General features: G+C 64.0%; 2 protein-coding genes across 2 annotated transcripts in view; both read left to right on the top strand.

Moving 5' to 3' along the window:
- The first annotated feature begins 1,114 nt into the window (after window positions 1–1,114).
- STARD10 (StAR related lipid transfer domain containing 10) lies at window positions 1,115–8,472 on the top strand. Its single transcript, XM_064144115.1, has 6 exons — window positions 1,115–1,315; window positions 3,749–3,896; window positions 5,432–5,535; window positions 6,172–6,289; window positions 6,857–6,909; window positions 7,796–8,472. Exons 1-6 carry the CDS (start codon window positions 1,154–1,156, stop codon window positions 8,012–8,014), a joined length of 804 nt encoding a protein of 267 aa, XP_064000185.1. The 5' UTR covers window positions 1,115–1,153; the 3' UTR covers window positions 8,015–8,472.
- Window positions 8,473–10,071: 1,599 nt separating this feature from the next.
- ARAP1 (ArfGAP with RhoGAP domain, ankyrin repeat and PH domain 1) overlaps window positions 10,072–26,361 on the top strand; it is a 35,724-nt gene continuing 19,434 nt past the window's right edge. The window contains exons 1-6 of the mRNA XM_064144051.1: window positions 10,072–10,206; window positions 16,791–16,849; window positions 20,995–22,007; window positions 23,565–23,698; window positions 24,233–24,303; window positions 25,025–25,128. Coding sequence (XP_064000121.1) covers window positions 21,067–22,007; window positions 23,565–23,698; window positions 24,233–24,303; window positions 25,025–25,128 — 1,250 coding nt within the window. The 5' untranslated portion in view covers window positions 10,072–10,206; window positions 16,791–16,849; window positions 20,995–21,066. The remainder of the gene's footprint in view (window positions 10,207–16,790; window positions 16,850–20,994; window positions 22,008–23,564; window positions 23,699–24,232; window positions 24,304–25,024; window positions 25,129–26,361) is intronic.

Raw genomic sequence — 26,361 nt, 5'->3', positions numbered from 1 at the left:
CCCAGCCCCATCCCAGCCCCCCCAGTACAGCTCCCCAGCCCCATCCCAGCCCCCCCAGTACAGCTCCCCAGCCCCATCCCAGTCCCCCCAGTACAGCTCCCCAGCCCCATCCCAGTCCTCCCAGTACAGCTCCCCAGCCCCATCCCAGCCCCCCCAGTACAGCTCCCCAGCCCCATCCCAGTCCCCCCAGTACAGCTCCCCAGCCTCCATCCCAGCCCCCCCAGTGCAGCTCCCCAGCCCCATCCCAGCCCCCCCAGTACAGCTCCCCAGCCCCCTCCCAGCCCCCCCAGTACAGCTCCCCAGCCCCATCCCAGTCCCCCCAGTACAGCTCCCCAGCCTCCATCCCAGCCCCCCAGTTCAGCTCCCCAGCCCCATCCCAGTCCTCCCAGTACAGCTCCCCAGCCCCATCCCAGTCCCCCCAGTACAGCTCCCCAGCCCCATCCCAGTCCTCCCAGTACAGCTCCCCAGCCCCATCCCAGCCCCCCCAGTACAGCTCCCCAGCCCCATCCCAGCCCCCCCAGTACAGCTCCCCAGCCCCATCCCAGTCCCCCCAGTACAGCTCCCCAGCCCCCATCCCAGTACCCCCCCCGGGCATCCTCTCCCCCCCAAGGGTACCCCAAGTCTCTCTTCCCCCCCAGTCCTCCCAGTATCACTTCCCAGTCCTCCCAGTACCCCCCCACGGGCATGCCCTCCCCCCCAAGGGTACCCCAAGCCTCTCTCCCCCCCCCCAGTCCTCCCAGTATCACCTCCCAGTACCCCCCCACGGGCATGCCCTCCCCCCAAGGGTACCCTAAGCCTCTCTCCCCCCCCCCAGTCCTCCCAGTGCCCTCCCCCCCAGTGGTACCCCAAGCCTCCCCCTAGACCCTCCCAGCATCACCTCCCCCTCCCCCCACTCCATCCCTCCCCTCCCCCCCCGCCCACCTCCAGCTCCCCCCGGCCCCTCCCCCTTTCCCCCACCCCTCTTTTGGCCCCTCCCTCCCCCTCCCCCTCCGGCTCCTTTGCCCCTCCCCAGAGCGATGCCAGCGCCGCCGAGGTGCCCGCAGCAGCCCCGGGACTGGCATTGAGCGCGGGGGGGGGGGCAGGAGGGGGAGGGGCGGGGGTTGGATGGGCAGCGCGGGGGGGGGGGCGGCGGTGTCCGTGCCGGGGGGGGGCCATGTCGTGTCGCGACAGTGTGCAGGTGCCTGACGACAGCGATTTTGGGGCGTTCCGAGCCCAGTGCGAGTCGGAGAAGGGCTGGAGCCTGAGCTACAGCAAAGGGGGGGTCGCGGTCTGGGTGCAGCTCCCCGAGCCCAGCGCCGCCCCCCACAAGATCAAGGTGAGCCTCGGGGAGCCTCTGCCGCCAGATCGGGACCCCCCCGCGGCCGGGACCCCTCCTTGGCGGGTGGGCACCGCTCTGGCGGGAGCTGGGCACCCCCCCGGCAATTAGGGACTCCCCTACTGGGAGCTGGGGACCCCCCCCCCGGGAGCTGGGGACCCCCCCGGCAATTAGGGACTCCCCTACTGGGAGGTGGGGACCCCCCCCTGGGATCTGGGGACCCCCCCCCGGCAATTAGGGACTCCCCTACTGGGAGCTGGGGACCTCTTACTGGGCACTGGGACCCCCCCCGGGACCTGGGGATCCCCTACTGGGAGCTGGGGACCCCCCCCGGGAGCTGGGGACCCCCCCTGGAAGCTGAAGCCCCCCCCCGACAATTAGAGACTGCTCAGCTGGGAGCTGGGGACCCCCCCCCGGGAGCTGGGACCCCCTGAGTGGGCACTGCTGGACTCTAGGGACCCCCCCCCACTGGGCACCAGGTACCCCCTATTGGCACTGGGAACCCACACTAGGATCTGGGTACCCCCCTCAGTGGGCAGTGGGCACCCCCAGCTGGGCACCGGGTACCTTGCACTGGGCACCCCCAAAATGGGCACTGGGCACCCCCAGCTGGGCACTGGGTACCTTGTACTGGGCACCTCCAAAACGGGCACTGGGCACCCCCAGCTGGGCACTGGGTACCTTGTACTGGGCACCCCAGCTGGGCACTGGACATCTCCAACTGGGCACAGGGTACCTTGTACTGGGCACCTCCAAAATGGGCACTGGGCACCCCCCACCTGGGCACCCCCAAAGTGGGCACTGGGCACCCACTACTGGGCACTGACTACCTTGAACTGGGAACCCCCAAACTGGTGGCAGCTGGGTGGGCATGGTGGCAGCTGGGTGGGCACAGTGGCAGCATGTTAGGGCATGGTGGCAGCTTGCTGGCAGTTGGGTGGGCATGGTGGCACTGGTGGCACTGTTGGCTTTGCCCCTCATCCATGACCCCTTGGAGCTGTGTTGGCATGGGGACAGGTCCTTGTGCCCACCACCACCACCTTTGTGGTGCCCAGGCACATCCTACTGCCACCACTAGCAGCAGCTGGCACCACAGCCTGGTGCCCTCCAGCCCCCAGAAGCCAGTCTCCAGCTGGCAGCTGAGTGGGGGTGGAGCTCTGCCACCTGTGCCACCTGTGCCAGGATGTGTTGCAGGAAGCAGGATGTTGGCAGCAGCAGGATGGGGCCGAGGGGGGGCACCACTGCTCCTTGTGCCACTCCCCCTCTGCCACCCGTGGAGGTGGCACCACGGAGCTGGCTTCTCAGGAGGGTTCCTGCCCCTCAGCAGCCTCAGGAGCAGCTTTGGTGGCTGCAGGCTTGTGCCACCTTGTGCCCATGCCCTCAGTGCCACCCTGCCTCCCCCTGCCCTCCTCCTGCTCTGCCCTCCCAGTCTGGAGCCAGCTCTGGTCGAACCAGTTTGGCGCTCACAGACCCGGGGGTGCCACCCAGGGCCTGGCACAGCCCAAGGCTGAGTCATCCAAGTGCCCTCAGGGTTGTGCCCTCCCCACCTTGGGGGTCCCTTGGTGCCATCCATACCCTGGGGGGTCCCTTGGTGCCCACAAGGGTTGTGCCTTCCCCACCCCGGGGGTCCCTTGGTGCCCTCAGGGGCTGTGCCCTCTCCTCCTCCCCCCCCCCCCCCCCCCCACTGTGTTGGTGCCACCTGAGCTGCAGCTGCTGTGCCTTATTCATGGGCATCACCTCCACAGCTCCTCTTTAATTGATGCCCAGGGAGGTTGGCACCGTGCCCAGCACCCACAGCCTCTCCTCCTCCTCCTCCTCCCCCCCCCCCCCCCCCGGGTCAATATTGACTCAAGGTTGGCACCTGCCGTGGGTGCTGCCTGCTGAGGCACCTGCAGGGTCTCCTCCTTCCTGCCACCTGGCACCCCTGGGGGCACCACCCGTGGGGGGTGGTGGAGCTGGGGAGGAGGCTCCAGGAGGAGCAGGAGAGGGTCGTGGGGGGGGAGGGTGTGGAGTTGGCATCTGTGGGGCTGGAGGTGGCATCTCGGGGCTGGAGGTGGCACCCCCAGCTGGGCACCCCCAGACTGGGCATTGGGTATCCCCAGAGTGGGCACTGGCCACCCCCAGCTGAGCACTGGCTGCCTCACTCTGGGCACCCCCAAAGTGGGCACTGGGCACCCTCACCTGGGCGCTGACTTCCTTGCACTGGGCACCTCCAGACTGGCCCCCCCAAACTGGGCACTGTGTACCCCCACAGTGAGCACTGGGCACCCTCAAAGTGGGCACCCCCAGTGTGGGCACCGACTACCCCCTGCCCCCTGGGCACCCAAAGCTCCCTTTGCCCACATCCTCCCTTTAGCCCTGCCCCCGCCCGTGCCCGGGGGTGCCCGCGGCGATGCCCGCGGCGATGCCCGCGGTGATGCCCGTGCCCCGCAGTGCAGGATGGAGTGCCGGGAGGTGGCACCGGAGACCCTCTACGATGTGCTCCACGACTGCCACTACCGCCCCAAGTGGGACCCCAACGTCATTGAGACCTTCGACATCGCCAGGCTGACTGCCAACGCCGACATCGGCTACTACTCCTGTGAGTGCCACCCGGCGGGCACGGCGGGCACGGCAGGCGGCGGCGGGCAGCGGCTGGCAGCGCCCTCAGCCCTTGGCTACCCGCAGCAGCGCCTGGCAAGGACCTTCCTGCTGTGCCCTGCGGGCAGCGTCCACCCCCAGCCCCCTCTGGGGCACACTGAGGGACACAGGGCCCCGCGGGTGGCACTCCTGGGCACCCTAGGAGCCAGAGGTGCCCATGGGTACCCTTCCTGCTGCTCCCTGTGGGCATCAGCCCACCCGAGGGTCCCCATGGGTACTCCTCCTGCTGGTCCCTGGAGGTCCCTGTGGGGCACACTGAGAGCCAGAGGGGCTCATGGGTGGCACTCCTGGGCACCCTAAGAGCCAGAGGTGTCCGTGGGCACCCTTTCTGCTGCTCCCTGTGGGCATCAGCCCACCCAGAGCTCCCTGTGGGGCACACTGAGAGACAGAGGTGCCTGTGGGTGGCACTCCTGGGCACCCTAAGAGCCAGAGGTGTCCATGGGTACCCTTCCTGGTGGCACTCCTGGGCACCCTAAGAGCCAGAGGTGTCCATGGGCACCCTTCCTGCTGCTCCCTGTGGGCATCAGCCCACCCAGAGCTCCCTGTGGGGCACACTGAGAGCCAGAGGGGCTCATGGGTGGCACTCCTGGGCACCCTAAGAGCCAGAGGTGCCCGTGGGCACCCTTTCTGCTGCTCCCTGTGGGCATCAGCCCACCCAGAGCTCCCTGTGGGGCACACTGAGAGACAGAAGTACCTGTGGGTGGCACTCCTGGGCACCCTAAGAGCCAGAGGTGTCCATGGGTACCCTTCCTGGTGGCACTCCTGGGCACCCTAGGAGCCAGAGGTGTCCATGGGTACCCTCCTGCTGGTCCCCATGGGCACCATCTGCCCTAGAGGTGCCCCCCCAGGTGCCACCATCTGCAGGTTCCTCCCCTTCTGTGGTCCCTCAGTCTCTAGACCCCTCCAGATGTTCTGGAAGAGTCTCTGGGAGGCCTCTGAGCAGCTCCAGCTGCTCTGGGGAGGTCTCTGAGCAGCTCCAGATGTTCTGGAAGACTCTCTGGGAGGTCTCTGAGCAGCTCCAGATGTTCTGGGAGGTCTCTGAGCAGCTCCAGCTGCTCTGGGGAGGTCTCTGGGAGGTCTCTGAGCAGCTCCAGCTGCTCTGGGGAGGTCTCTGGGAGGTCTCTGAGCAGCTCCAGATGTTCTGGGAGGTCTCTGAGCAGCTCCAGCTGCTCTGGGGAGGTCTCTGGGAGGTCTCTGAGCAGCTCCAGATGCTCTGGGGAGGTCTCTGGGAGGTCTCTGAGCAGCTCCAGATGTTCTGGGAGGTCTCTGAGCAGCTCCAGCTGCTCTGGGGAGGTCTCTGGGAGGTCTCTGAGCAGCTCCAGCTGCTCTGGGAGGTCTCTGGGAGGTGTCTGAGCAGCTCCAGCTGCTCTGGGGAGGTCTCTGGGAGGTGTCTGAGCAGCTCCAGCTGCTCTGGGAGGGTCTCTGGCGGAGGTTTGGGGCTGCTGGGGGGGTCTGAGCCCCTGTGCTGGTCCCCAGGGAGGTGTCCCAAGCCCCTGAAGAACAGAGATGTCCTCACCCTGCGCTCCTGGCTGCCCATGGGCAACGACTACATCATCATGAACTACTCTGTCAAGCACCCGGTGGGGGCCTGGGGGGGGCCAGGGCAGTTCTGGGGGTGGCCAAGGGGGTCCTGGGGGTGGCTAAATGGACTTGGAGGTGGTCAAAGGGGTCCTAGAGGGGGTCAGAGGGACTTGGGGGTGGTCAGAGGGGGCTTGGGGGGTCAAAGGGGCTTGGGGGTGGTCAGAGGGGGTTTGGGGAGGTCTTAGGGGTGGTCACAGGGGGCTTGGGGGGGGGTCAAAGGGACTTGGGGGTGGTCAGAGGGGGCTTGGGGGGGGTCAAAGGGACTTGGGGGTGGTCAGAGGGGGCTTGGGGGGTCTTAGGGGTGGTCACAGGGGGCTTAGGGGGGGGTCAAAGGGACTTGGGGGTGGTCAGAGGGGGCTTGGGGGGGTCTTAGGGGTGGTCACAGGGGGCTTAGGGGGGGTCAAAGGGACTTGGGGGTGGTCAGAGGGGGCTTGGGGGGGTCTTAGGGGTGGTCACAGGGGGCTTAGGGGGGGTCAAAGGGACTTGGGGGTGGTCAGAGGGGGCTTAGGGGGGGTCAAAGGGACTTGGGGGTGGGAGGGGTCCCTGCCCCATGAAGCCCCTCCTCACCCCCCTCGACCCCCTCCCCACCCCACGAATGCCTTCCCCCCCCCCCAATGCTGTGCCCCCCGCTGCAGAGGTACCCCCCCCGGAAGGACATGGTGCGGGCAGTGTCCATCCAGACTGGGTACCTGATCCAGGGCACCGGTGCCAACAGCTGCACCATCACCTACCTGGCACAGGTGGACCCCAAAGGTAAGGAGCAGGACCCCCCTCAGCTGCCCTCCTGCCCACCCCTCCTGCCCTTCAGCAGGTGGTTGCCAGCCCAGGCCTGGCATCTGCCCGGGCTCAGTGTCTCCTTGGCACTGGGGGGGGGTGGGCAGCAGGGAGCGGCTCTGGACTTGGTGGGAGGCAGACTGGGAGTGCTGGAGCCAGCACTGGGGGCACTGGAACCAGCCCTGGGGCACTGGAGCCGGCACTGGAGCCAGCTCTGGGGCACTGGAGCCGGCACTGGAGCCAGCTCTGCGGCACTGGAGCCGTCACTGGGGCGCTGGAGCCGTCACTGGAGCCAGCTCTGGGGCACTGGAGCCGGCACTGGAGCCGTCACTGGGGCGCTGGAGCCGTCACTGGAGCCAGCTCTGGGGCACTGGAGCCGGCACTGGAGCCAGCTCTGGGGCACTGGAGCCGTCACTGGGGCGCTGGAGCCGTCACTGGAGCCAGCTCTGGGGCACTGGAGCCGACACTGGAGCCAGCTCTGGGGCGCTGGAGCCGGCACTGGAGCCAGCCCCAGGCAGCTCCCCTGAGCTCCTCTCGTCTCGGCAGGGTCCCTGCCCAAGTGGGTGGTGAACAAGTCCTGCCAGCTGCTGGCACCCAAGGTGAGCTGAGGGGGCTGAGGGTGCCCCTGGGGGCTGCCAGCCCTGCCCGAGCTCCGGCCCAGCCTCTTCCAGACCCATCCCCTTCCCTCTCCCCCTTCCCTCTCCCCCTTCCCTCTCCCCCTTCCCTCCTCCCCCTTCCCTCCTCCCCCTTCCCTCTCCCCTTCCCTCCTCCCCCTTCCCTCTCCCCTTCCCTCCTCCCCCTTCCCTCCTCCCCCTTCCCTCCTCCCCCTTCCCTCCTCCCCCTTCCCTCCTCCCCCTTCCCTCCTCCCCCTTCCCCTCCCTTCCAACCTTCCACTCATGTTCTGGACCCCTCTCTCCCTCTCCCCTATCTTCTGGGTCCCTTCCCTTCCTTCCTCTCCCTCCCCTCTCTCCCTCCCAACCCTTCCCTCATGCTCTGGACTCCCTCTCCCCTCTCCCCTCCCTTCCTTCCCTTCTGGATCCCTTCCTTCCCCTCCCCTCCCTCCCCTCTCTCTTTCCCTCCCCTCCCCTCACACTCTGGACTCCCTCTCCCCTCCCTTCCTTCCCTTCTGGATCCCTTCCCTCCCCTCCCCTCCCTCCCCTCTCTCCCTCCCTCCCCTCCCCTCACGCTCTGGACTCCCTCTCCCCTCCCTTCCTTCCCTTCTGGATCCCTTCCCTCCCCTCCCCTCCCTCCCCTCTCTCCCTCCCTCCCGACCCTCCCCTCACACTCTGGACCCCCTCTACCCTCTCCCATCCCTTCCCTCCCCTCCCTCCCCTCCTCTCCCTTCTCCCTCCCTCCCCTCCCCTCACGCTCTGGACTCCCTCTCCCCTCTCCCATCCCTTCCCTCCCCTCCCTCCCCTCCCCTCGCACTCTGGCCCCCCTCTCCCCCGCCCGGAGCCGCCGCCAGTGGCGCTGCGCCCCCCGCAGGCGCTGCGGAGGCTGTACAAGGGCTGCCTGCAGTACCCGGAGTGGAAGCGGCGGCACCAGCCGCACCTCAAGCCCTGGCTGTACCCCGAGCAGTGCCAGCTGCCGCCCGTGGCGCTGGCCGAGCTCAGCCTGCAGCACGCAGACTCCCTGGACAACATCGACGAGAGCAACGTGGACGAGCCCCGGGAGGAGGCCAGCGACGAGGACAGCCTCAGCTGAGACCCCACCCCCCGACCCCCCCCAGCGTCCTCCCTGAGACCCCTCCCCGCCCCCACCTGCGCACCTCCGCTCAGGGCTTGCCTCTGCCCTTGGGTCCCACCTCCTCCGCTTCCATCTCCTCTTCCTCCTCTATCGCTTCCTCCCCCCCTTGCCCTCCCTCCATCACCTACCCCCCCTCTGTCACCTCCATGCCCATCACCACCTACAGCAGCTCCTCCATCACCTCCTTGCCCTCCCCCTCCATCACCTCCATGTCCATCATCACCTCCATCACCTCCTTCCCCTCCATCACCTCCTCTATCTTCTCCTCCTCCCCCTCCCTCACCTCCATGTCCATCATCACCTCCATCACCTCCTTCCCCTCCATCACCTCCTCCCCCACCTCCTCCCCCTCTATCAGCTTCTTCATCACCTCCTCCCCTTCTACCACCTCCTCTATCACCTCCCCCTCCATCACCTCCACACCCCCCTCCTCCCCCCCCCCGCGGGTGTAACCTCTTGAGGGGGGCTGGGGGGAGGCTTCTGGAGGTGCTCCCAACCCCTTCAGAGCCACCACAGGACCCCTCCCACCCCTGCCCCCACTGGTGACAGCCTCAAAGTCACCTTCAGCTCTCTAAGGGTCCAACCTTGTGTCCCCCTCCCCCCCTCCCCCAAGTTGTCCCACATCCTCTCTGGCCGATGGGACCCCCCCCAAAATAGGACACCCCCCCCCAAATGGGTCCTGGTAGGGGTCTAAAGGGGGTCCCAAGCACCTCCAGCTGAGGTGGGGGCTTTGGGGGGGTCACTTAGCACCTCCAGGCACAGGGGGGGGTGAGGGTGGGGGAGGCTGGGATTTGGGGGGGCGTCCCCAGCACCTCCAAACAGGGTGTGAAGGGGGAGTCTTGGGGGGAGGGAGGAGCTCCAGATGTTGGGGGGGCTTGGGGAGGCGGGGGGAGGGTCGTGAACGGCTCCAGATGTTGTGAGGTGCTCAGAGCCAGATGTTTGGGGAGGGGTCCTGAGCAGCTCCAGATGTTGTGAGGTGCTTGGAGGGGTCTCTGGGGGCTCTGAGCACCTCCAGATGTTCTGGAGTGGCCTCCTGGCACCTCCTGGCACCAGCACAGAGTCTGGAGGGGGGTGGCAAAGGGGGGGGTTGGGGACACATTTTTGTACCTTGGACCTCAGCTGGGAATAAAACCCAAGGGAGATGCCAGCCTCGGGGGGTGAGGTGACCTCTGTCCTGCTGCCCACCCCTGCCACCCCCCCCCAAAAGGGTCCCCAGCGCCATGGTGGCACCAAGGAAGGGGTCCCCAGCTCCATGGTGGCACCAAGAGGGGGGCCCCAGCTCCGTGGTGGCACCAAGGAAGGGGTCCCCAGCTCCGTGGTGGCACCAAGGAAGGGGTCCCCAGCTCTGTGGTGGCACCAAGGAAGGGGTCCCCAGCTCCGTGGTGGCACCAAGAGGGGGTCCCTAGCTCCATGGTTGGGCCTTGGGCACCTCTAGGGTCTTGGGGTTGGGGACCTCATGGAGCCCAAAGGGTCCTCAGGGCCTTGGTGGCACCAGGAGGGGGTCCCCAGCTCCCTGGTGGCTCCAGGTCACTCCCAGTGTCCCCCAGTCCACTCCCACCCCACAGTGCCACCCCCAGTGCCACCCCCAGTACCACCCTCAGTGCCACCCTTAGTGCCGCTCTCAATGCCCCCCCTCAGTGCCACCCCCAGTACCACCCCAGGTGCCACCCACAGTGCCACCCTCCGCCTTAGTGCCCTCCCCAGTCCCACCCCCGGTGCCAGCCCCTCCCCTGGCCCCGCCCCCTGCCAGCTCCTCCCCCGGCCCCGCCCCCTGCCAGCTCCTCCCCCGGCCCCGCCCCCCGAAAGCCCCGGGCCCGCCCCCCACCAGCCCCTCCCCTCGGGACCGCCCCCAGCGCCAGCCCCTCCCTTTGGCCCCGCCCCCGGCGTCAGCCCCTCCCCCGGCCCCGCCCCCCTGCCGGCCCCGCCCCCCTGCCCCCGCTCCGGTTCCGCCGCCGCCGTCCCGCTCGCAGCTGCGCGGCCCAAGCCGTGGCCCTGGAGCGGCTGCCCGCGGCCGGTGCCAGCCTGGCCGGTGCCAGCCCGGGGGCACCGCCGCTGCCCGGGGCCCAGGCGAGTGCCCACCCCGGTGCCATCCCTGCCCCCGTGCCCAGGCCGGCCCCGAGCTGCCAACCGGGCAGGGGCAGCAGGAGAGGGTAAGGGGGGGAGGGGTCTGGGGGGGGCTCTGTGTGGGTTTAGGGGGGGCATAATGCCGGGGGGGGGGGCAGGGATCTGGGGGGGCAGCAGGAGTCTGGGGGGGCTGCATCCACAGGGACTGGGGGGGGCTGCAGGAGTCTGGGGGGGCAGGGATCTGGGGGGGCTGCATCCATAGGGACTGGGGGGGGGGCAGGGATCGGGGGGGGCTGCATCCATAGGGACTGGGGGGGGGCAGCAGGGATCTGGGGGGGCTGCATCCATAGGGGCTGGGGGGGGGCAGCAGGGATCTGGGGGGGCTGCATCCATAGGGGCTGGGGGGGGGCAGCAGGGATCTGGGGGGGCTGCATCCATAGGGACTGGGGGGGGGCAGCAGGGATCTGGGGGGGCTGCATCCATAGGGACTGGGGGGGGGGGGCAGCAGGGATCTGGGGGGGCTGCATCCATAGGGGCTGGGGGGGGGCAGCAGGGATCTGGGGGGGCTGCATCCATAGGGGCTGGGGGGGGGGCAGCAGGGATCTGGGGGGGCTGCATCCATAGGGACTGGGGGGGGGGCAGCAGGGATCTGGGGGGGCTGCATCCATAGGGGCTGGGGGGGCAGCAGGGATCTGGGGGGGCTGCATCCATAGGGACTGGGGGGGGGGCAGCAGGGATCTGGGGGGGCTGCATCCATAGGGGCTGGGGGGGGCAGCAGGGATCTGGGGGGGCTGCATCCATAGGGACTGGGGGGGGGGGCAGCAGGGATCTGGGGGGGGCTGCATCCATAGGGACTGGGGGGGCAGCAGGGATCTGGGGGGGGCTGCATCCATAGGGACTGGGGGGGGGGCAGCAGGGATCTGGGGGGGCTGCATCCATAGGGGCTGGGGGGGCAGCAGGGATCTGGGGGGGCTGCATCCATAGGGACTGGGGGGGGGCAGCAGGGATCTGGGGGGGCTGCATCCATAGGGGCTGGGGGGGCAGCAGGGATCTGGGGGGGCTGCATCCATAGGGACTGGGGGGGGGGCAGCAGGGATCTGGGGGGGCTGCATCCATAGGCACTGGGGGGGCAGCAGGGATCTGGGGGGGCTGCATCCATAGGGACTGGGGGGGGGGCAGCAGCTCCTGGCCTACTTCGGGGGGGGCTGCCAGAAAGTGGGACAGGCCTCGGGGGGTGGGGGGGGGCAGGGGGGGGCAGGGCAGCAGCTGCCGGCTGGGACCAGCCCAGTTCGGGCTGGGGTTGGTCCTGTGGGGATTGGCTTTGGTTCAGCCCAGCTTGGACCTGGGCCTGGCTCAGCCTGGCCTGGGTTTGGCTCAGCCTGGCCTGGGTTTGGCTCAGTTTGGCCTGGGTTTGGCTCAGCCTGGCCTGGGTTTGGCTCAGTCTGGCCTGGGCCTGGCTCAGCCTGGCCTGGGTTTGGCTCAGTCTGGCCTGGGCCTGGCTCAGCCTGGCCTGGGTTTGGCTCAGCCTGGCCTGGGTTTGGCTCAGCCTGGCCTGGGTTGGGCTCAGCCTGGCCTGGGTTTGGCTCAGCCTGGCCTGGGTTTGGCTCAGTCTGGCCTGGGCCTGGCTCAGCCTGGCCTGGGTTTGGCTCAGTCTGGCCTGGGCCTGGCTCAGCCTGGCCTGGGTTTGGCTCAGCCTGGCCTGGGTTTGGCTCAGCCTGGCCTGGGTTGGGCTCAGTCTGGGTTGAGTTTGGCTCAGTTTGGGTTGAGTTTGGTTCAGTTTGGGTTGAGTTTGGCTCAGTTTGGGTTGGATTTGGCTCAGTTTGGGTTGGATTTGGCTCAGTTTGGGTTGGATTTGGCTCAGTTTGGGACTGGATTTGGCTCAGTTTGGGTTGAGTTTGGCTCAGTTTGGGTTGGGTTTGGCTCAGTTTGGGACTGGATTTGGCTCAGTTTGGGTTGGATTTGGCTCAGTTTGGGACTGGATTTGGCTCAGTTTGGGACTGGATTTGGCTCAGTTTGGGTTGAGTTTGGCTCAGTTTGGGTTGGATTTGGCTCAGTTTGGGTTGGGTTTGGCTCAGTTTGGGACTGGATTTGGCTCAGTTTGGGACTGGATTTGGCTCAGTTTGGGTTGGATTTGGCTCAGTTTGGGACTGGATTTGGCTCAGTTTGGGTTGGATTTGGCTCAGTTTGGGACTGGATTTGGCTCAGTTTGGGACTGGATTTGGCTCAGTTTGGGTTGAGTTTGGCTCAGTTTGGGACTGGATTTGGCTCAGTTTGGGTTGGATTTGGCTCAGTTTGGGTTGAGTTTGGCTCAGTTTGGGTTGAGTTTGGCTCAGTTTGGGTTGGGTTTGGCTCAGTTTGGGTTGGGTTTGGCTCAGTTTGGGACTGGATTTGGCTCAGTTTGGGACTGGATTTGGCTCAGTTTGGGTTGAGTTTGGCTCAGTTTGGGTTGGATTTGGCTCAGTTTGGGTTGAGTTTGGCTCAGTTTGGGACTGGATTTGGCTCAGTTTGGGTTGGATTTGGCTCAGTTTGGGTTGGATTTGGCTCAGTTTGGGTTGGGTTTGGCTCAGTTTGGGTTGGATTTGGCTCAGTTTGGGTTGAGTTTGGCTCAGTTTGGGTTGGATTTGGCTCAGTTTGGGTTGGATTTGGCTCAGTTTGGGACTGGATTTGGCTCAGTTTGGGACTGGATTTGGCTCAGTTTGGGTTGAGTTTGGCTCAGTTTGGGTTGGATTTGGCTCAGTTTGGGTTGAGTTTGGCTCAGTTTGGGACTGGATTTGGCTCAGTTTGGGTTGAGTTTGGCTCAGTTTGGGTTGGATTTGGCTCAGTTTGGGTTGGATTTGGCTCAGTTTGGGTTGGGTTTGGCTCAGTTTGGGTTGAGTTTGGCTCAGTTTGGGTTGGATTTGGCTCAGTTTGGGTTGGATTTGGCCCCTGAGACCTTGCTGCAATTTCCCTCTTTTTTCCCTGCAATTTGCCTCATTTTTAACAGAATTGGGATTTTTTCCATGGATTTTGCCTCTTTTCCAATGCAATTTTCACCTTTCCAGGGAATTTTTTCCTATTTTTCATGGAATTTCCATATTTTTATGGATCTTTCCTCAATTTTAATGGAATTTGCCTCATTTTTAATGGAATTTAGCTTTTTTTTAATGGAATTTAGCTTCTTTTAATGGAATTTGCCTCATTTTTATTGGAATTTGATATTTTTAATGGAATTTTCATCTTTTTTATGGATTTTACCTATTTTGGGGTGAAATTTTCCTCCTTTTTCATGGAATTTGTCTCATTTTTAGTGGAATTTGTCTCATTTATCATGAAAGTTTCCTGTTTTTTCTCAGGGATTTGCTTCTTTTTTAATGGAATTTTCCCTTTTTTTAATGGAATTTTCCCTTTTTAAATGGAGTTTTCCCTTTTTTTAATGGAATTTTCCCTTTTTTTGATGGAATTTTCCCCTTTTTAGATGGAATTTTCCCTTTTTTATTGGAATTTTCCATTTTTTAAATGGAATTTTCCCTTTTTTTAATGGAATTTTCCCTTTTTTAATGGATTTTTCCTTTTTTTAATGGATTTTTCCCTTTTTAAATGGAATTTTTCCTTTTTTAATGGAATTTTCCCTTTTTTAAATGGAATTTTCCCTTTTATTAATGGAATTTTCCTCTTTTTTAATGGAATTTTCCCTTTTTTAATGGAATTTTCCCTTTTTAAATGGAATTTTCCCTTTTCAATTGGAATTTTCCTCTTTTTAGTGAAATTTTCCTCTTTTTCCCAGGTTTTGCCTCATTTTTTGTGGAGTTTTTCCTCTTCTTTGTGGAATTTCTCTCATTTTTAGTGGAATTTGCCTTTTTTAAATGGAAGTTTCCTCTTTTTCCTGGAAATTTGTCCCTTTTGAAAGGAATTTTACCTCTTTTTGATGGAAATTCCTCTTTTTAACAGAATTTTCCTATTTTTTAATGGACTTTTCCTATTCTTAATGGAATTTTCCTTCTTTTAATGGAATTTTCCTACTTTTAATGGAATTTTCCTTCTTTTAATGGAATTTTCCTCATTTTAAATGGAATTTGCCTCTTTTTATGGACTTTGCCTCATTTGTCAGGAAATTTGGCTCCTTTTCTATGGAATTTTCATCTTTTTTGGTGGGATTTCTCTTTTTTCATGGAATTTGCCTCTTTTTGTGTGGATTTTAGCTCTTTTTCCAATGGAATTGTCTCCTTTTTACTGAATTTGCCTCTTTTTGAGTGGATTTTGCCTGATTTTCATGGAATTTGCCTCTTTAAAATGGAATTTGCCTTTTTTAGATGGAATTTGCCTCTTTTTTAGGGAATTTGCCTCCTTTTAAGTGGAATTTTCCTCCTTTTTTTGTGGATTCTTCCTCTTTTTTATGGCATTTGCCTCTTTTTTTAGGGAAATTTCCTCTTTTTTAGTGGATTTTGCCTGGGTTTATGGAATTTTCCTCTTTTTTCTGGACTTTGCCTCTTTTCCCTCTCAATTTGCCCTTTTCCCCCTGGATTTTCCTCTGGTTTGGGCTGGGATTTGGCCTTTGCTTGCCAAATTTGCCCCTTTCTGGGGCCAGAATTCCTCTTTTTTCCCTGAATTGATCTTTTTGCCCCTGAATTTGTGCTTTTTTCCCCTGAATCCCCCTTTTCCCCCCTGGATTTTCCTCTTTTTTCCTGACTTTGTCCCATTGGGGCCCAGATTTGCCCTTTTCCTGCTGGATTTTCCCCATTTTGGGCCGGATTTGGCTCCTTTCTTGCTGGATTTTGCTCCTTTCCCCCCCAAATTTCCTCCTTTCCCCCCCAAATTTCCTCCTTTTCCTCCCAAATTTCCTCCTTTTCCCCAAATTTCCTCCTTTCCCCCCAAATTTCCTCCTTTCCCCCCCAAATTTCCTCCTTTCCCCCCCAAATTTCCTCCTTTTCCCCCCAAATTTCCTCCTTTCCCCCCAAATTTCCTCCTTTTCCTCCAAATTTCCTCCTTTCCCCCCCAAATTTCCTCCTTTTTCTCCCAAATTTCCTCCTTTTCCCCCCAAATTTCCTCCTTTTCCCCCAAATTTCCTCCTTTCCCCCCAAATTTCCTCCTTTCCCCCCCAAATTTCCTCCTTTCCCCCCCAAATTTCCTCCTTTTCCCCCCAAATTTCCTCCTTTTCCCCCCAAATTTCCTCCTTTTCCTCCCAAATTTCCTCCTTTCCCCCCCCAAATTTCCTCCTTTTCCCCCCAAATTTCCTCCTTTTCCCCCCAAATTTCCTCTTTTTCCCCCCAAATTTCTTTCTTTCCCCCCCAAATTTCCTCCTTTTCCCCCCAAATTTCCTCCTTTTCCCCCCAAATTTCCTCCTTTTCCCCCCAAATTTCCTCCTTTTCCCCCCAAATTTCCTCTTTTCCCCCCCAAATTTCCTCCTTTCCCCCCCAAATTTCCTCCTTTTCCCCCCAAATTTCCTCCTTTTCCTCCCAAATTTCCTCCTTTTCCTTCCAAATTTCCTCTTTTTCCCCCCAAATTTCCTCCTTTTCCCCCCAAATTTCCCAATTTTTGGGCCAAATTTCCTCTTTTTTTTCTCCAAATTCCAATTTTCCCCCAAATGTTTTATTTCCCCCCCCCAAATTCCTGATTTTTTGGCCAAATTCCATCTTTTTTCCACCCCAATTCCTGATTTTGGAGCCAAATTTCCTCTTTTCCCCCCAAAAAATTCCTCCATTTTGGGCCAAATTTCCTCTGTTGTCCCCAGGGGAGGCCAAGGGAGGCTCTGCAGGGCCCCCCCAGGGGGAGCATATGAGGAAGAGGAGGCCAAGGGAGGCTGCAGAGCCTCTCTCTGACCCCCCCAGGGGCAGCAGCTGAGGAAGAGGAGGCCAAGGGAGGCTGCAGAGCCTCTCTCTGACCCCCCCAGGGGCAGCAGCTGAGGAAGAGGAGGCCAAGGAAGGCTGCAGAGCCTCTGCAGGACCCCCCCCAGGGGCAGCAGCTGAGGAAGAGGAGGCCAAGGGAGGCTGCAGAGCCTCTGCAGGGCCCCCCAGGGGCAGCAGCTGAGGAAGAGGAGGCCAAGGAAGGCTGCAGAGCCTCTGCAGGACCCCCCCAGGGGCAGCAGCTGAGGAAGAGGAGGCCAAGGGAGGCTGCAGAGCCTCTCTCTGACCCCCCCAGGGGGAGCAGCTGAGGAAGAGGAGGCCAAGGGAGGCTGCAGAGCCTCTGCAGGGGCAGCAGCTGAGGAAGAGGAGGCCAAGGGAGGCTCTGCAGGGCCCCCCCAGGGGGAGCAGCTGAGGAAGAGGAGGCCAAGGGAGGCTGCAGAGCCTCTCCCCGACCCCCCCCCCCAGCCTCTGCTCTCCTCCCCCAGCCCCCAGAAGCTCCTCCAGAGCCTCTGCCTTGGGCTGCCTCTGCGAGCTGGGACCTGCCTCCTGCCTCCTCCTCCTCCTCCTCCTCCTGCCTCCCGCCGCGGGGCCCCCGGGGGGGTTGATTTGCATCCCCCTCCCCCCCCCCAGCTCCTCCTCCCCCTCCCCTCCCCCCCCAGGCTGAGGTTTGGGCTCCCGAAAGCGAAAGCCTCAAAAGGCTTCAACCTGCCGCAGGCGCCGGGGGGGGGAGGGGCAGGGGCGGGGGGGGGCAGAGAGGCTCCGAGGGGGGTCCGAGGCGCTTGGGGGGGGTCCAACGCTCCCCCCCCCCCCCTTAGCCTCCCCCCACTAATCTGGGCTTTGGTTTGTGGCAGCTGAAGGTTTGCCCCTGCCCAGCCTGGCAGCAGCTGGCAGCAAGCAGTTGGCATCGGAGGTAAGGGGAAGGTTGGCATCGTGTTGGCGGGGGGGGGCGCGGGGGGCACAGTGCCCATCGGGGGGGGGGGGGGGTGAGGGGGGGTGTGGGGGGGTTGGGAGTCGGGTTTGGGGGTGAGGGTGGTTGGTAAGGGGAGGGGAAGGGCACTGATGAGTGCCAGTGTGGCTTGGGGGTGCCCACGGGGAGTGGGCAAGGGGATGAGGGAGGGGTTGGGGTAGGGCAACTTGAGGGGCATCAGGCATGGTGCCCAGGGGTGCCCCCGGTGAGACCCTCCCTTGCTTGAGAGGTGCCAACCCCGTGGGGGCTTCATCCATGGTGCCCAGAGGTGCCCCCAGTGAGAGCCTCTGGGGTGGTGGCATCACCTCCTGGGCACCTGAGAGAGCTCTCGGGTGGCTGTGGCACCTCCTGGGCACCTGAGTGGTGCAGTTGGAGCTCCTCCACCCCTCCTGAGCTGCCAACAGTGGGCACGGAGTGACCTCTTGGGTGGTTGTGGCACCTCCTGGGCACCCGAGGGCTGCACTGGAGCTGCTGAGCTGCCAGCAGAGGGCACGGGGTGAGCTCCTGGGCGCTGGCACCACCTGGTGGGCAGCTCCGTGCCCGCTGCCAGGCTGCTCGGGCAGGCTCCCGCGGGTGCTGCAGGGGAAGTGCCTTGCCAGGGCTGCTGTGGCAGAGGTGCCCCAGGGCTGAGCCTCCGCTGGGCCCTTGCCAGCCCCCGGTGCCCGTCGGGTGCCCAGGTCGGTGCCAGCCTTGCCCAAGGCCGTTGGCTGTGGTGAGTTCTGCTCGGGGAAGAAGCTGCAAAGGGAGGGGGGAGAATGGGGTGGGGGAGGAGGAGGAAGAGGAAGGAGCAGAAGGGGGGAGGGGAGGAGGAAGTTGGGGGGGGGAGGGCGGCGAGGGGGGGAGGGAGGGTGGGGATGGGGCAGGGAGGGTGGCATGGGGTGGGCATGGGGTGGGAGCTGGCAGTTGGCAGCTCCAGGTGGGCACCTCCATGGTGGTCAGGGCTGGTTGATGCCCCTCAGGATGCCCTCATGAAGGCTTACCTGGGAGCTGGCATCGGAGGGCCTGGTGGCTGCCCCCTTGGGTGCCCCCATGGAGGGTGAACTCCATCACCTCGGAGGCCTCCATGCCAACCTCTTCTGTGCCCTGCTGGTGCCCTGCTGGCATGGAGGTGGAGAAGTAGGTCCCTGGCACTGCTCCTGCAGCCTTTAAGACTCTTACCAAAGTGCCCAATCCCAGCCTGGCATGTGCTGAATGTGAGCCTGGCATCTAGGATGGGGGATGCCAGGGCTGGGTGGCTGCCAGGGCTGGGCAGATGCCCAGAGAGAGCCCTGGAAGGTTCTGGAGCAGCAATGCTGTGGGCAGCAGGAGCAGGGCAGGGCTTGTGCCCACTGGGCTGGGCACTGAGGCCACAGCTGGCAGCCTGGGGGCAGAGTTGAGCCCCCTGAGTGCCAGGAGGAGCTTGAGAGGCTGGGGCAGGGCACAGAAGAGGGCACCGAAGCTGGGCAAGGGTGTGGAGGAGCAGGAGGAGGCTGTGGAGTGGTTGGGTAAGAGGAGATGGGCTCAGGCTGTGCCAGGGCAGGTGGAGGCTGTGCCTGAGGAGCACTTTGTGCCCCTGGAGGCTTGCCCAGGCCTGTGCCAGGCTGCCCAGGGCAGTGGTGCAGTGGCCATGGCTGGAGGGGTTGGCAAGGGGCAGAGCTGTGGTGCTGAGGCCATGGGTGGGTGGTGCTGGGGCAGGGCAGAGCAGGGGCAGGGCAGAGCAGGGCAGGGCAGGGGCAGGGCAGGGCAGAGCTGGAGCAGGGCAGGGCAGGGGCAGAGCAGGGGCAGAGCAGGGGCAGGGCAGGGCAGGGGCAGGGCAGAGCAGGGGCAGGGCAGGGGCAGGACAGGGGCAGGGCAGAGCAGGACAGGGCAGAGCAGGGCAGGGCAGGGCAGAGCAGGGGCAGGGCAGGGCAGGGGCAGGGCAGAGCAGGGGCAGGGCAGGGGCAGGACAGGGGCAGGGCAGAGCAGGACAGGGCAGAGCAGGGCAGGGCAGGGCAGGGCAGGGCAGGGCAGAGCAGGGCAGGGGCAGGACAGGGCAGGGGCAGGGCAGGGGCAGAGTTTGGCCTCCGTGCCCTGGGTGCAGCCCTGGCAGCTCCTGGGCAGTGCTTCCCTTGCCTGAGCTCTGCCCCAGCACTGCTGACCTCCCCTTGAGGCCTCCTGTGGCCCTGCCCAGCCTGGAGGTGCTGAGCACCTTTGAGGTGATGGAGACTCCCTTGAGACTGTGAGGACCCTTTTGGGGTGGTGAGGACCCCCTTGAGGTGATGGAGACCCTCTTGAGGTGATGGAGACCTCCTTGAAGTGGTGAATAAGCAATTGAGATGATGGAGACCCTCTTGTAGATGCTGGGGGACCCCTTTGGGATGTTGGAGACCCCTTTGAGGCGGTGGAGACCTCTTTTTAGGTGATGGAGAACCTCTTGAGGTGCTGAAGGCCTCCTTGAGGTGGTGGAGACCCCTTTGAGGTGGTGGAGACCCCTTTGAGGTGCTGAAGGCCTCCTTGAGGTGGTGGAGACCCCTTTGAGGTGATGGAGACCCCTTTGAGGTGCTGAAGGCCTCCTTGAGGTGGTGGAGACCCCTTTGAGGTGATGGAGACCCCTTTGAGGTGATGGAGAACCTCTTGAGGTGCTGAAGGCCTCCTTGAGGTGATGGAGACCCCTTTGAGGTGATGGAGAACCTCTTGAGGTGCTGAAGGCCTCCTTGAGGTGGTGGAGACCCCTTTGAGGTGGTGGAGACCCCTTTGAGGTGATGGAGACCCCTTTGAGGTGCTGAAGGCCTCCTTGAGGTGGTGGAGACCCCTTTGAGGTGGTGGAGACCCCTTTGAGGTGATGGAGAACCTCTTGAGGTGCTGAAGGCCTCCTTGAGGTGATGGAGACCCCTTTGAGGTGATGGAGAACCTCTTGAGGTGCTGAAGGCCTCCTTGAGGTGATGGAGACCCCTTTGAGGTGGTGGAGACCCCTTTGAGGTGATGGAGACCCCTTTGAGGTGATGGAGACCCCTTTGAGGTGCTGGAGGCTACCTTCAGGTAGTGGAGATGCCCTTGTGGCTGGTGAGGAGGTGCTGGAGACCTCCTTGAGGTGGTAGAGACGCCCTTGGTGTGGGGGAGAACCTCTTGGGGTGCTGGAGACTCCCTTGTAGACGGTGGAGACCTCCTTGAGGTCAGGAGGAGGCCAAAGCTGTGCCCAGGAGGTGCCAGGGAAGTGGCAGCAAGGTCGGAGCCCTGTGGCAGTGCCAGGATGCCCACAGCTGGAGCCTTGGCTGGGCTCTCAGCAGGCTTGGCTGTGCCCTGTGAGTGCCAGGGAGAGGGCTCCAGAGCCTGCCCTGGTGCCAACCTCTGACCCGTGCCAGCCTGACTCACCCTGCATGTGACCCCTTGGTGCCAGCTGCTGTGCCAGGAGGTCTCTGCTTCTTCCTCTTCCTCTTCCTCAGGTCCTTAATAAAGCTCACAGAAGTCACCAAAGGGCACCAGGGGAGGTGCCAGGGGGAAGCTGTGCCCGGTGCCAGGGAGGGAGGTGGCACAGTGGTGCAGTGGTGGTGCTGCTTGGCATGGCCATGGGTGCTGTATCACCCACCCAGGGTCTGCTGGGCACCCTGGGGGGCACTGAGCAAGCCTCAACCTCACCTCCCCCACCCTGTGGGTGCTGTGCCAGGGCTGGTGCCAAGGGGGTGGGTAGCTGAGGGGGCACAGGGCAGAGTGTGGGTGGCAGCAAGGGGGCAGGGGAGGTTCTGATGCCATCTGCTGTGCCTGGGGGTGGGCACAGCTGCAGTGGTGGGGGGGGTGGGGGAGGTTGGCATCCGCTGAGTGGCAGCCAGGAGGTGGCATCGAGAGCAGCTTGGGTGGGGCTGAGGCTGCTGCAGCCTGGCACAAGGCTTGGCATGGCTGTGGGTGCTGTGCCACCTACCCAGGGTCTGCTGCAGCCTGGCACAAAGCTGCCCAGAGAGCTTCCAACCCCTCCCTGGGCACAGTGCCCCCTGGGCAAGCTGCTGTGCGTGCCCCCCTGGGTGAGTTGCACCACCCCCAGGCTGGGCACTGTGCCATGCTCTCAGCCTTCAGCACCTCTCCTGGTGCCATCACCCTCCCCCTGGCACCTTCAGCTCTCTCTTTCCCTCTTCCAGGTCTGCTGCTGCCAACCTTGAGCCTTGGTGCCCACAGAGGAGGTTCTGAGTGCCCAGCAGTGCCCAGGGGGCATGGACGAGGAGGAGGAAGGGGGGGAGGGGTCGGTGCCAATCAGCTCCTGGTTGGCATCTCTGCACCTGCAGCAGTACACTGAGAGCTTCCAGCGGTGCCAGCTGTGCCAGGTGGGCGACTGCCAGGCTCTGGGTGAGGAGGAGCTGAGCCAGCTGGGGGTGGCACTGCCAGGGCACCGCCGCCGCATCCTCATGGCCCTCCAGAAGGCCTTCCCCGAGCCCCCTGGCACCCCCCAGGGGCCCTCCAGCAGGCCTGTGCCCAGGAAGAGACACATCTTTAGGCCTGCTGCCAGTGCCAGGCAGTGCCAGCCAGGCACACAGGGACAACTGGACCAGCAAGTGTGCCAACTGGACCAACAGTGCCAACCATGCCAGCCATGCCAACTGGACCAACTGGATCAACAACTGGACCAACAGGGCCAACTGTGCCAGCAGAGCCACTTGGGCCAACTGTGCCAACTGGATCAGCAGAGCCAGCTGTGCCAGCCCTGCCAACTGGACCAGCTGGGCCAACAGAGCCAACTGTGCCAACCATGCCAGCCATGCCAGCTGGACCAACCAGGCCAACTGGACCCACTGAGCCAACCGTGCCAAGCAGAGCAGCCAGAGCTCCCCAGCCCCCCCCAGCCTGGCACCAGCTGCCAGCTGGCACAGGAGGGAGCTCCAACCCCTCCCCCTATCCCCCCCCGCCTGGGCACTCGCCCCCCCCTGAAATTCTACCCCATGCCAACCGTGGGCACCACTCAGCCTCCTGCCATGCCCATCAGGTGCCCACCGGGCCCAGAAGTGTCTCCCCCCCACTCCCCGGGCAGTGCCAGGCTCCCCCTGCCCCCTCTGCCAGCCAAACGCCACCAAGTGGAAGGTCAAAGCCAGTGCCAAGAGGCAGCCCTGGCACCCAAGTGCCCACCGCTGGTGCCCCCCAGGACTGTGCCACGCAGGAGGTAAGGAGGGGAGGGGGTCAGGGGCACCTGGGTGGGCACCTGGGTGGGCTTTGGTACCCCCTGAGCACCCCTCAGTGTTCCCCAGTACCCCCCTAATACCCACCCAGTGCCCCCCAGTGCCACCCAGTACCCCCTAATACCCACCCAGTGCCCCCTAGTGCCACTCAGTACCCCCCAATACCACCCTAGTGCCGCCCAGTGCCCCCCAGTCCCCTCCAGTACCCCCCCCGGTGCCACCCCCCCTCTCGGTGCCAGCTCAGGAAGCTGTTCTGGAGGGCAGGAAGTGCCCGAGGGGGGGGGGGGGGGGGAGTGACGTCGGTTGGCAGTGCCAACCCTCCCCCTGCTCCCCCTTCCCACCCCTATGCCCTGTGGCACCACCACAGGTCCCCAGGGCCGACCAAACTCGGGCAGGGGGCACCGTGCCCAGCCCCCCTGTGCCCACCCAGGTAGGGGAGGGGGTGGTTGGCATCGAGTGGGGGTGGGAGGAGGTTGGGCATAGGTGGGTGGAGGGCACTGAGGGTAAAGGGGGCAGAGGGTTGGCAGTGGCGGCGGGGGGGGGGTGCTGAGGGGGTGGGCAGGAGGGTGGCAGTGCCAAGTTGGCAGTGCCAAGGTGGGGGAGGGGAGGGGAAGGAAGAAGCTCTTTGGGTGCCCTCCAAGCAGGAAGTTGTTGGTGGTGGCACAGCTGAAGTGGCACCAGGGAGGGGCACCAGGAGGACTCCTGATGGCATCTCCCCCCCTCCCCTTACCAGGGTGGCACTCAGAAGGGGATGGTGGTGCCAGGAGGTGCCCTGGTAGAGGGGAGTGGGCACCAAAAGCAGCTGGGCAAAGTTTGTGCCCCTCCTACACCCTCTCCCCCCTCGGTGCCAGCTCAGGCTGTGGGCATAGCCCAGGTGGTGGTGCCCACAGCTGGGAGGGTGGCACTAAGGGGGCTTTGTGCCCTTCCTCTGTGCCAGTCACTGAGGGTTGGGGGTGGGGTTTGTGTGCCCACTTCCCCCCCACGCCCCTGGCCCTGGCATGGTGCTGGCATCTGCCACAAGGAGCTGCTGGCACATGGTGGGTGAGGGGTGCCCACCTCAGGGTGCTGGGTGCCCACCTTAGAGTGTTGGATGCCCACCTCAGGGTGGTGGCTGCCAGGATGGCACCAGCCCTCCAGGGTGGCACCAGCCTGCCAGGGTCTCACCACCCCTCCTGGTGCCACCCCTCCTCCAGGGTCCCTTCAAAGCACTGCCAGCTGGGAGGGTGCCCAGCTCTGGGTGGGCAGGGAAGGGACAGAGAGGAGCAGGCAGGAGGTGCCCACAGCTGCCTGCCCTGGCAAGCTCCTGGCACCCCTTTGGGTGCCATGGGGGAGCAGAGGGCAAGAGAGCTGAGGGTGCCAGGGCTGGGGCAAGGTTTGGGCTCAGGACCTGGGCACTTGTTGGGCAAGGGAAGCTGGTGCCAGGCTGATGCCAGCTGCTGGCAGCTGTTGGACCTTTGGGAGTCTTGCAGTGCCATTTGGGTGCCCTCTGACCCCCCCGGGCTGGCTGGGGCAGGTCTGAAGTTGACTTCTGCCACCTCCAGCAGCGTTGGCACAGCAGAGGTGCCCAGCCCTGGCACAGGACCCAGCGTGCCCCCATGCCCACCAGCCCTGCTGCCCAACACAAGGGCACCAAAGGTGCCCCCCAGGACCTCCTTGCCCTTCCTGCCCGAGTTTGGTGAGTACCAGCTGGGCTCAGCTCTAGCTCCTGGCACAGCTTTGCCCAGCCCTGTGCCAGCTGTGCCACCTGCAGAGCCCTGCTCGGGCACCTGCTCTGCTCTTGCTGCTTGGGGGGGGGGGTAAGATTTGGCACAGTGCCAGGGCTGGGGGCACTGCTGGTGGTGCCAAGGGAGGGTGAGGATGGTGCCAGGGGTTGGCACCCAGCAGGGCTTTGCCCTTCTCTGTGGGTAGGGTTTGGGTCTTGCCAGCCAGGAGTGTGCCCAGGCTGGGGAGGGCAGCAGAGGCTTGGTGAGAGCCTTCGTGCCCACCTGGCTCTCATCTTTGTCATCCTCACCACCACTGGCACCATCCTCACCACCACCATCATCATTGCCACCTTCATCCTCACCACCATCATCATCCTCACCATCCTCACCACCATCACTGCCACCTTCATCCTCACCACCATCACCATCCTCACCACCATCATCGTCACCTTCATCACCGCCACCACCATCATCATCCTCACCATCACCTTCCTCCTCCTCTCCAGATGACTCTGACTATGAGGACTCAGCCTGGGAGGATGAAGTAGGAGGCCCCAGAGGGGAGATGGTTGACAAGGTTGGTGCCACCGTGGGGGGAGGTGCCCAAGAGGTGCTGGGCACAGGGGTGGCATAGGTGGTGCCAGCTAAGGCTGGAGGAGCTCCAGTGCCCCAGGGCTGGCTGCAGTGCCCCAGGGCTGGCTGCAGTGCTCCCAGGGCTGGCTGCAGTGCTCCAGGGCTGGCTCCAGTGCCCCAGGGCTGGCTGCAGTGCTCCCAGGGCTGGCTGCAGCGCCCCAGGGCTGGCTGCAGTGCCCCAGGGCTGGCTCCAGTGCCCCAGGGCTGGCTGCAGTGCCCCAGAGCTGGCTGCAGTGCCCCAGGGCTGGCTGCAGTGCCCCAGGGCTGGCTCCAGTGCCCCAGGGCTGGCTGCAGTGCCCCAGAGCTGGCTCCAGCGCCCCAGGGCTGGCTGCAGTGCCCCAGAGCTGGCTGCAGTGCCCCAGGGCTGGCTGCAGTGCCCCAGGGCTGTCTCCAGTGCCCCAGGGCTGGCTGCAGTGCCCCAGGGCTGGCTCCAGTGCCCCAGGGCTGGCTGCAGTGCCCCAGGGCTGGCTGCAGTGCTCCAGGGCTGGCTCCAGTGCCCCAGGGCTGGCTGCAGTGCTCCCAGGGCTGGCTGCAGTGCCCCAGGGCTGGCTCCAGTGCCCCAGGGCTGGCTGCAGTGCTCCCAGGCTGCTCCTGGCTGCCCCCCTGCTGCCCACTGCTGCCCCCCAGTGCCCCCAGCTGATGCTCTCTGTCTCCTGTGCCCGCAGGAGGAGACTGAGCCCCCGGGGGCGGCTCCCTGGTGCCCACCTGGCAGCAGCCTCTGCGGTGAGGATGAGCTCAGTGAGGACCACCCCGAGGCTGCCTGCAGCAGGTAGGGGCCTGGGGGCAAGGGGCCGTGGCTGGGGGGTGGGGTCCTGCCCTGCCCCTGCCCCTGCCCTGCCCTGCCCTGCCCTGCCCTGCCCTGCCCCTGCCCTGCCCTGCCCTGCCCTGCCCTGCCCTGCCCCTGCCCTGCCCTGCCCTGCCCCTGCTCTGCCCTGCCCCTGCCCTGCCCTGCTCTGCCCTGCCCTGCCCCTGCCCTGCCCTGCCCTGCCCCTGCCCTGCCCCTGCCCTGCCCTGCCCTGCCCCTGCCCTGCCCTGCCCTGCCCCTGCTCTGCCCTGCCCCTGCCCTGCCCTGCCCTGCCCTGCCCCTGCCCTGCCCTGCCCTGCCCTGCCCCTGCCCTGCCCCTGCCCTGCCCTGCCCTGCTCTGCCCTGCCCCTGCCCTGCCCTGCCCCTGCCCTGCCCTGCCCTGCTCTGCCCTGCCCCTGCCCTGCCCTGCCCTGCCCCTGCCCTGCCCTGCCCTGCCCCTGCCCTGCCCTGCCCCTCCCCTGCCCCTCCCCTGCCCCTCCCTGCCCTGCCCTGCCCCAGCACCACCACCCATGGCCTCAGCACCACAGCTCTGCCCCTTGCCAGCCCCTCCAGCCATGGCCACTGCACCACTGCCCTGGGCAGCCTGGCACAGGCCTGGGCAAGCCTCCAGGGGCACAAAGTGCTGCTCAGGCACAGCCTCCACCTGCCCTGGCACAGCCTGAGCCCATCTCCTCTTACCCAACCACTCCACAGCCTCCTCCTGCTCCTCCACACCCTTGCCCAGCTCTGTGCCCTCTTCTGTGCCCTGCCCCAGCCCCTGCAGCTCTTCCTGCCACTGCTGTGCCCAGCCCTGCCCCCAGCCTGCCAGCTGTGCCCTCCCCAGTGCCCAGCCCAGGGGCACCATCCCTGCCCTGCTCCTGCTGCCCACACTACTGCTGCTCCATGCCAGGCTGCTGCTGCCCTCCTTGCCCACCTGGGCACCCCCTGGCTCCTCCAGCTACTGCCACCAACCCCTCCCTCCCCCCCCCAGTGCCCTTTCCCCACCTGGCACTTGCCAGCCTCCAACCTGCAGCCTCCCTGAGCTTGCAGTGCCCGGGGGGCAGATGCCAGCCCCCTGGTGCCCCCCTGCCACACCTCCAGCTGAGGGCAGGTGCTGAGATGCCCTCTGCCTGTGCCACACGTGGGCAGTGCCCAGCTTGAGGCGCAGCTGTGGGCACATCTCTGCCCTTGGGCTGCCAGCTCTGGGGGGAGGTGAGG

The sequence above is a fragment of the Pogoniulus pusillus genome, chromosome 6, assembly GCF_015220805.1.
Source record: "Pogoniulus pusillus isolate bPogPus1 chromosome 6, bPogPus1.pri, whole genome shotgun sequence".
NCBI lineage: Eukaryota > Metazoa > Chordata > Aves > Piciformes > Lybiidae > Pogoniulus > Pogoniulus pusillus.
The sequence above is the reverse complement of the archived record's forward strand: the minus strand, read 5'-3'. Positions and strand labels throughout refer to the sequence as shown.

What these genes read in the sequence shown, in the direction of transcription:
- STARD10 (XM_064144115.1), top strand. Translation starts at nt 1,154, where the DNA reads ATGTCGTGTCGCGACAGTGTGCAGGTGCCTGACGACAGCGATTTTGGG. An exon ending in CCGCCCCCCACAAGATCAAG is followed by an intron (nt 1,316 to 3,748) that starts GTGAGCCTCGGG and finishes CGTGCCCCGCAG; the next exon opens with TGCAGGATGGAGTGCCGGGA. An exon ending in ACTACTCTGTCAAGCACCCG is followed by an intron (nt 5,536 to 6,171) that starts GTGGGGGCCTGG and finishes CCCCCGCTGCAG; the next exon opens with AGGTACCCCCCCCGGAAGGA.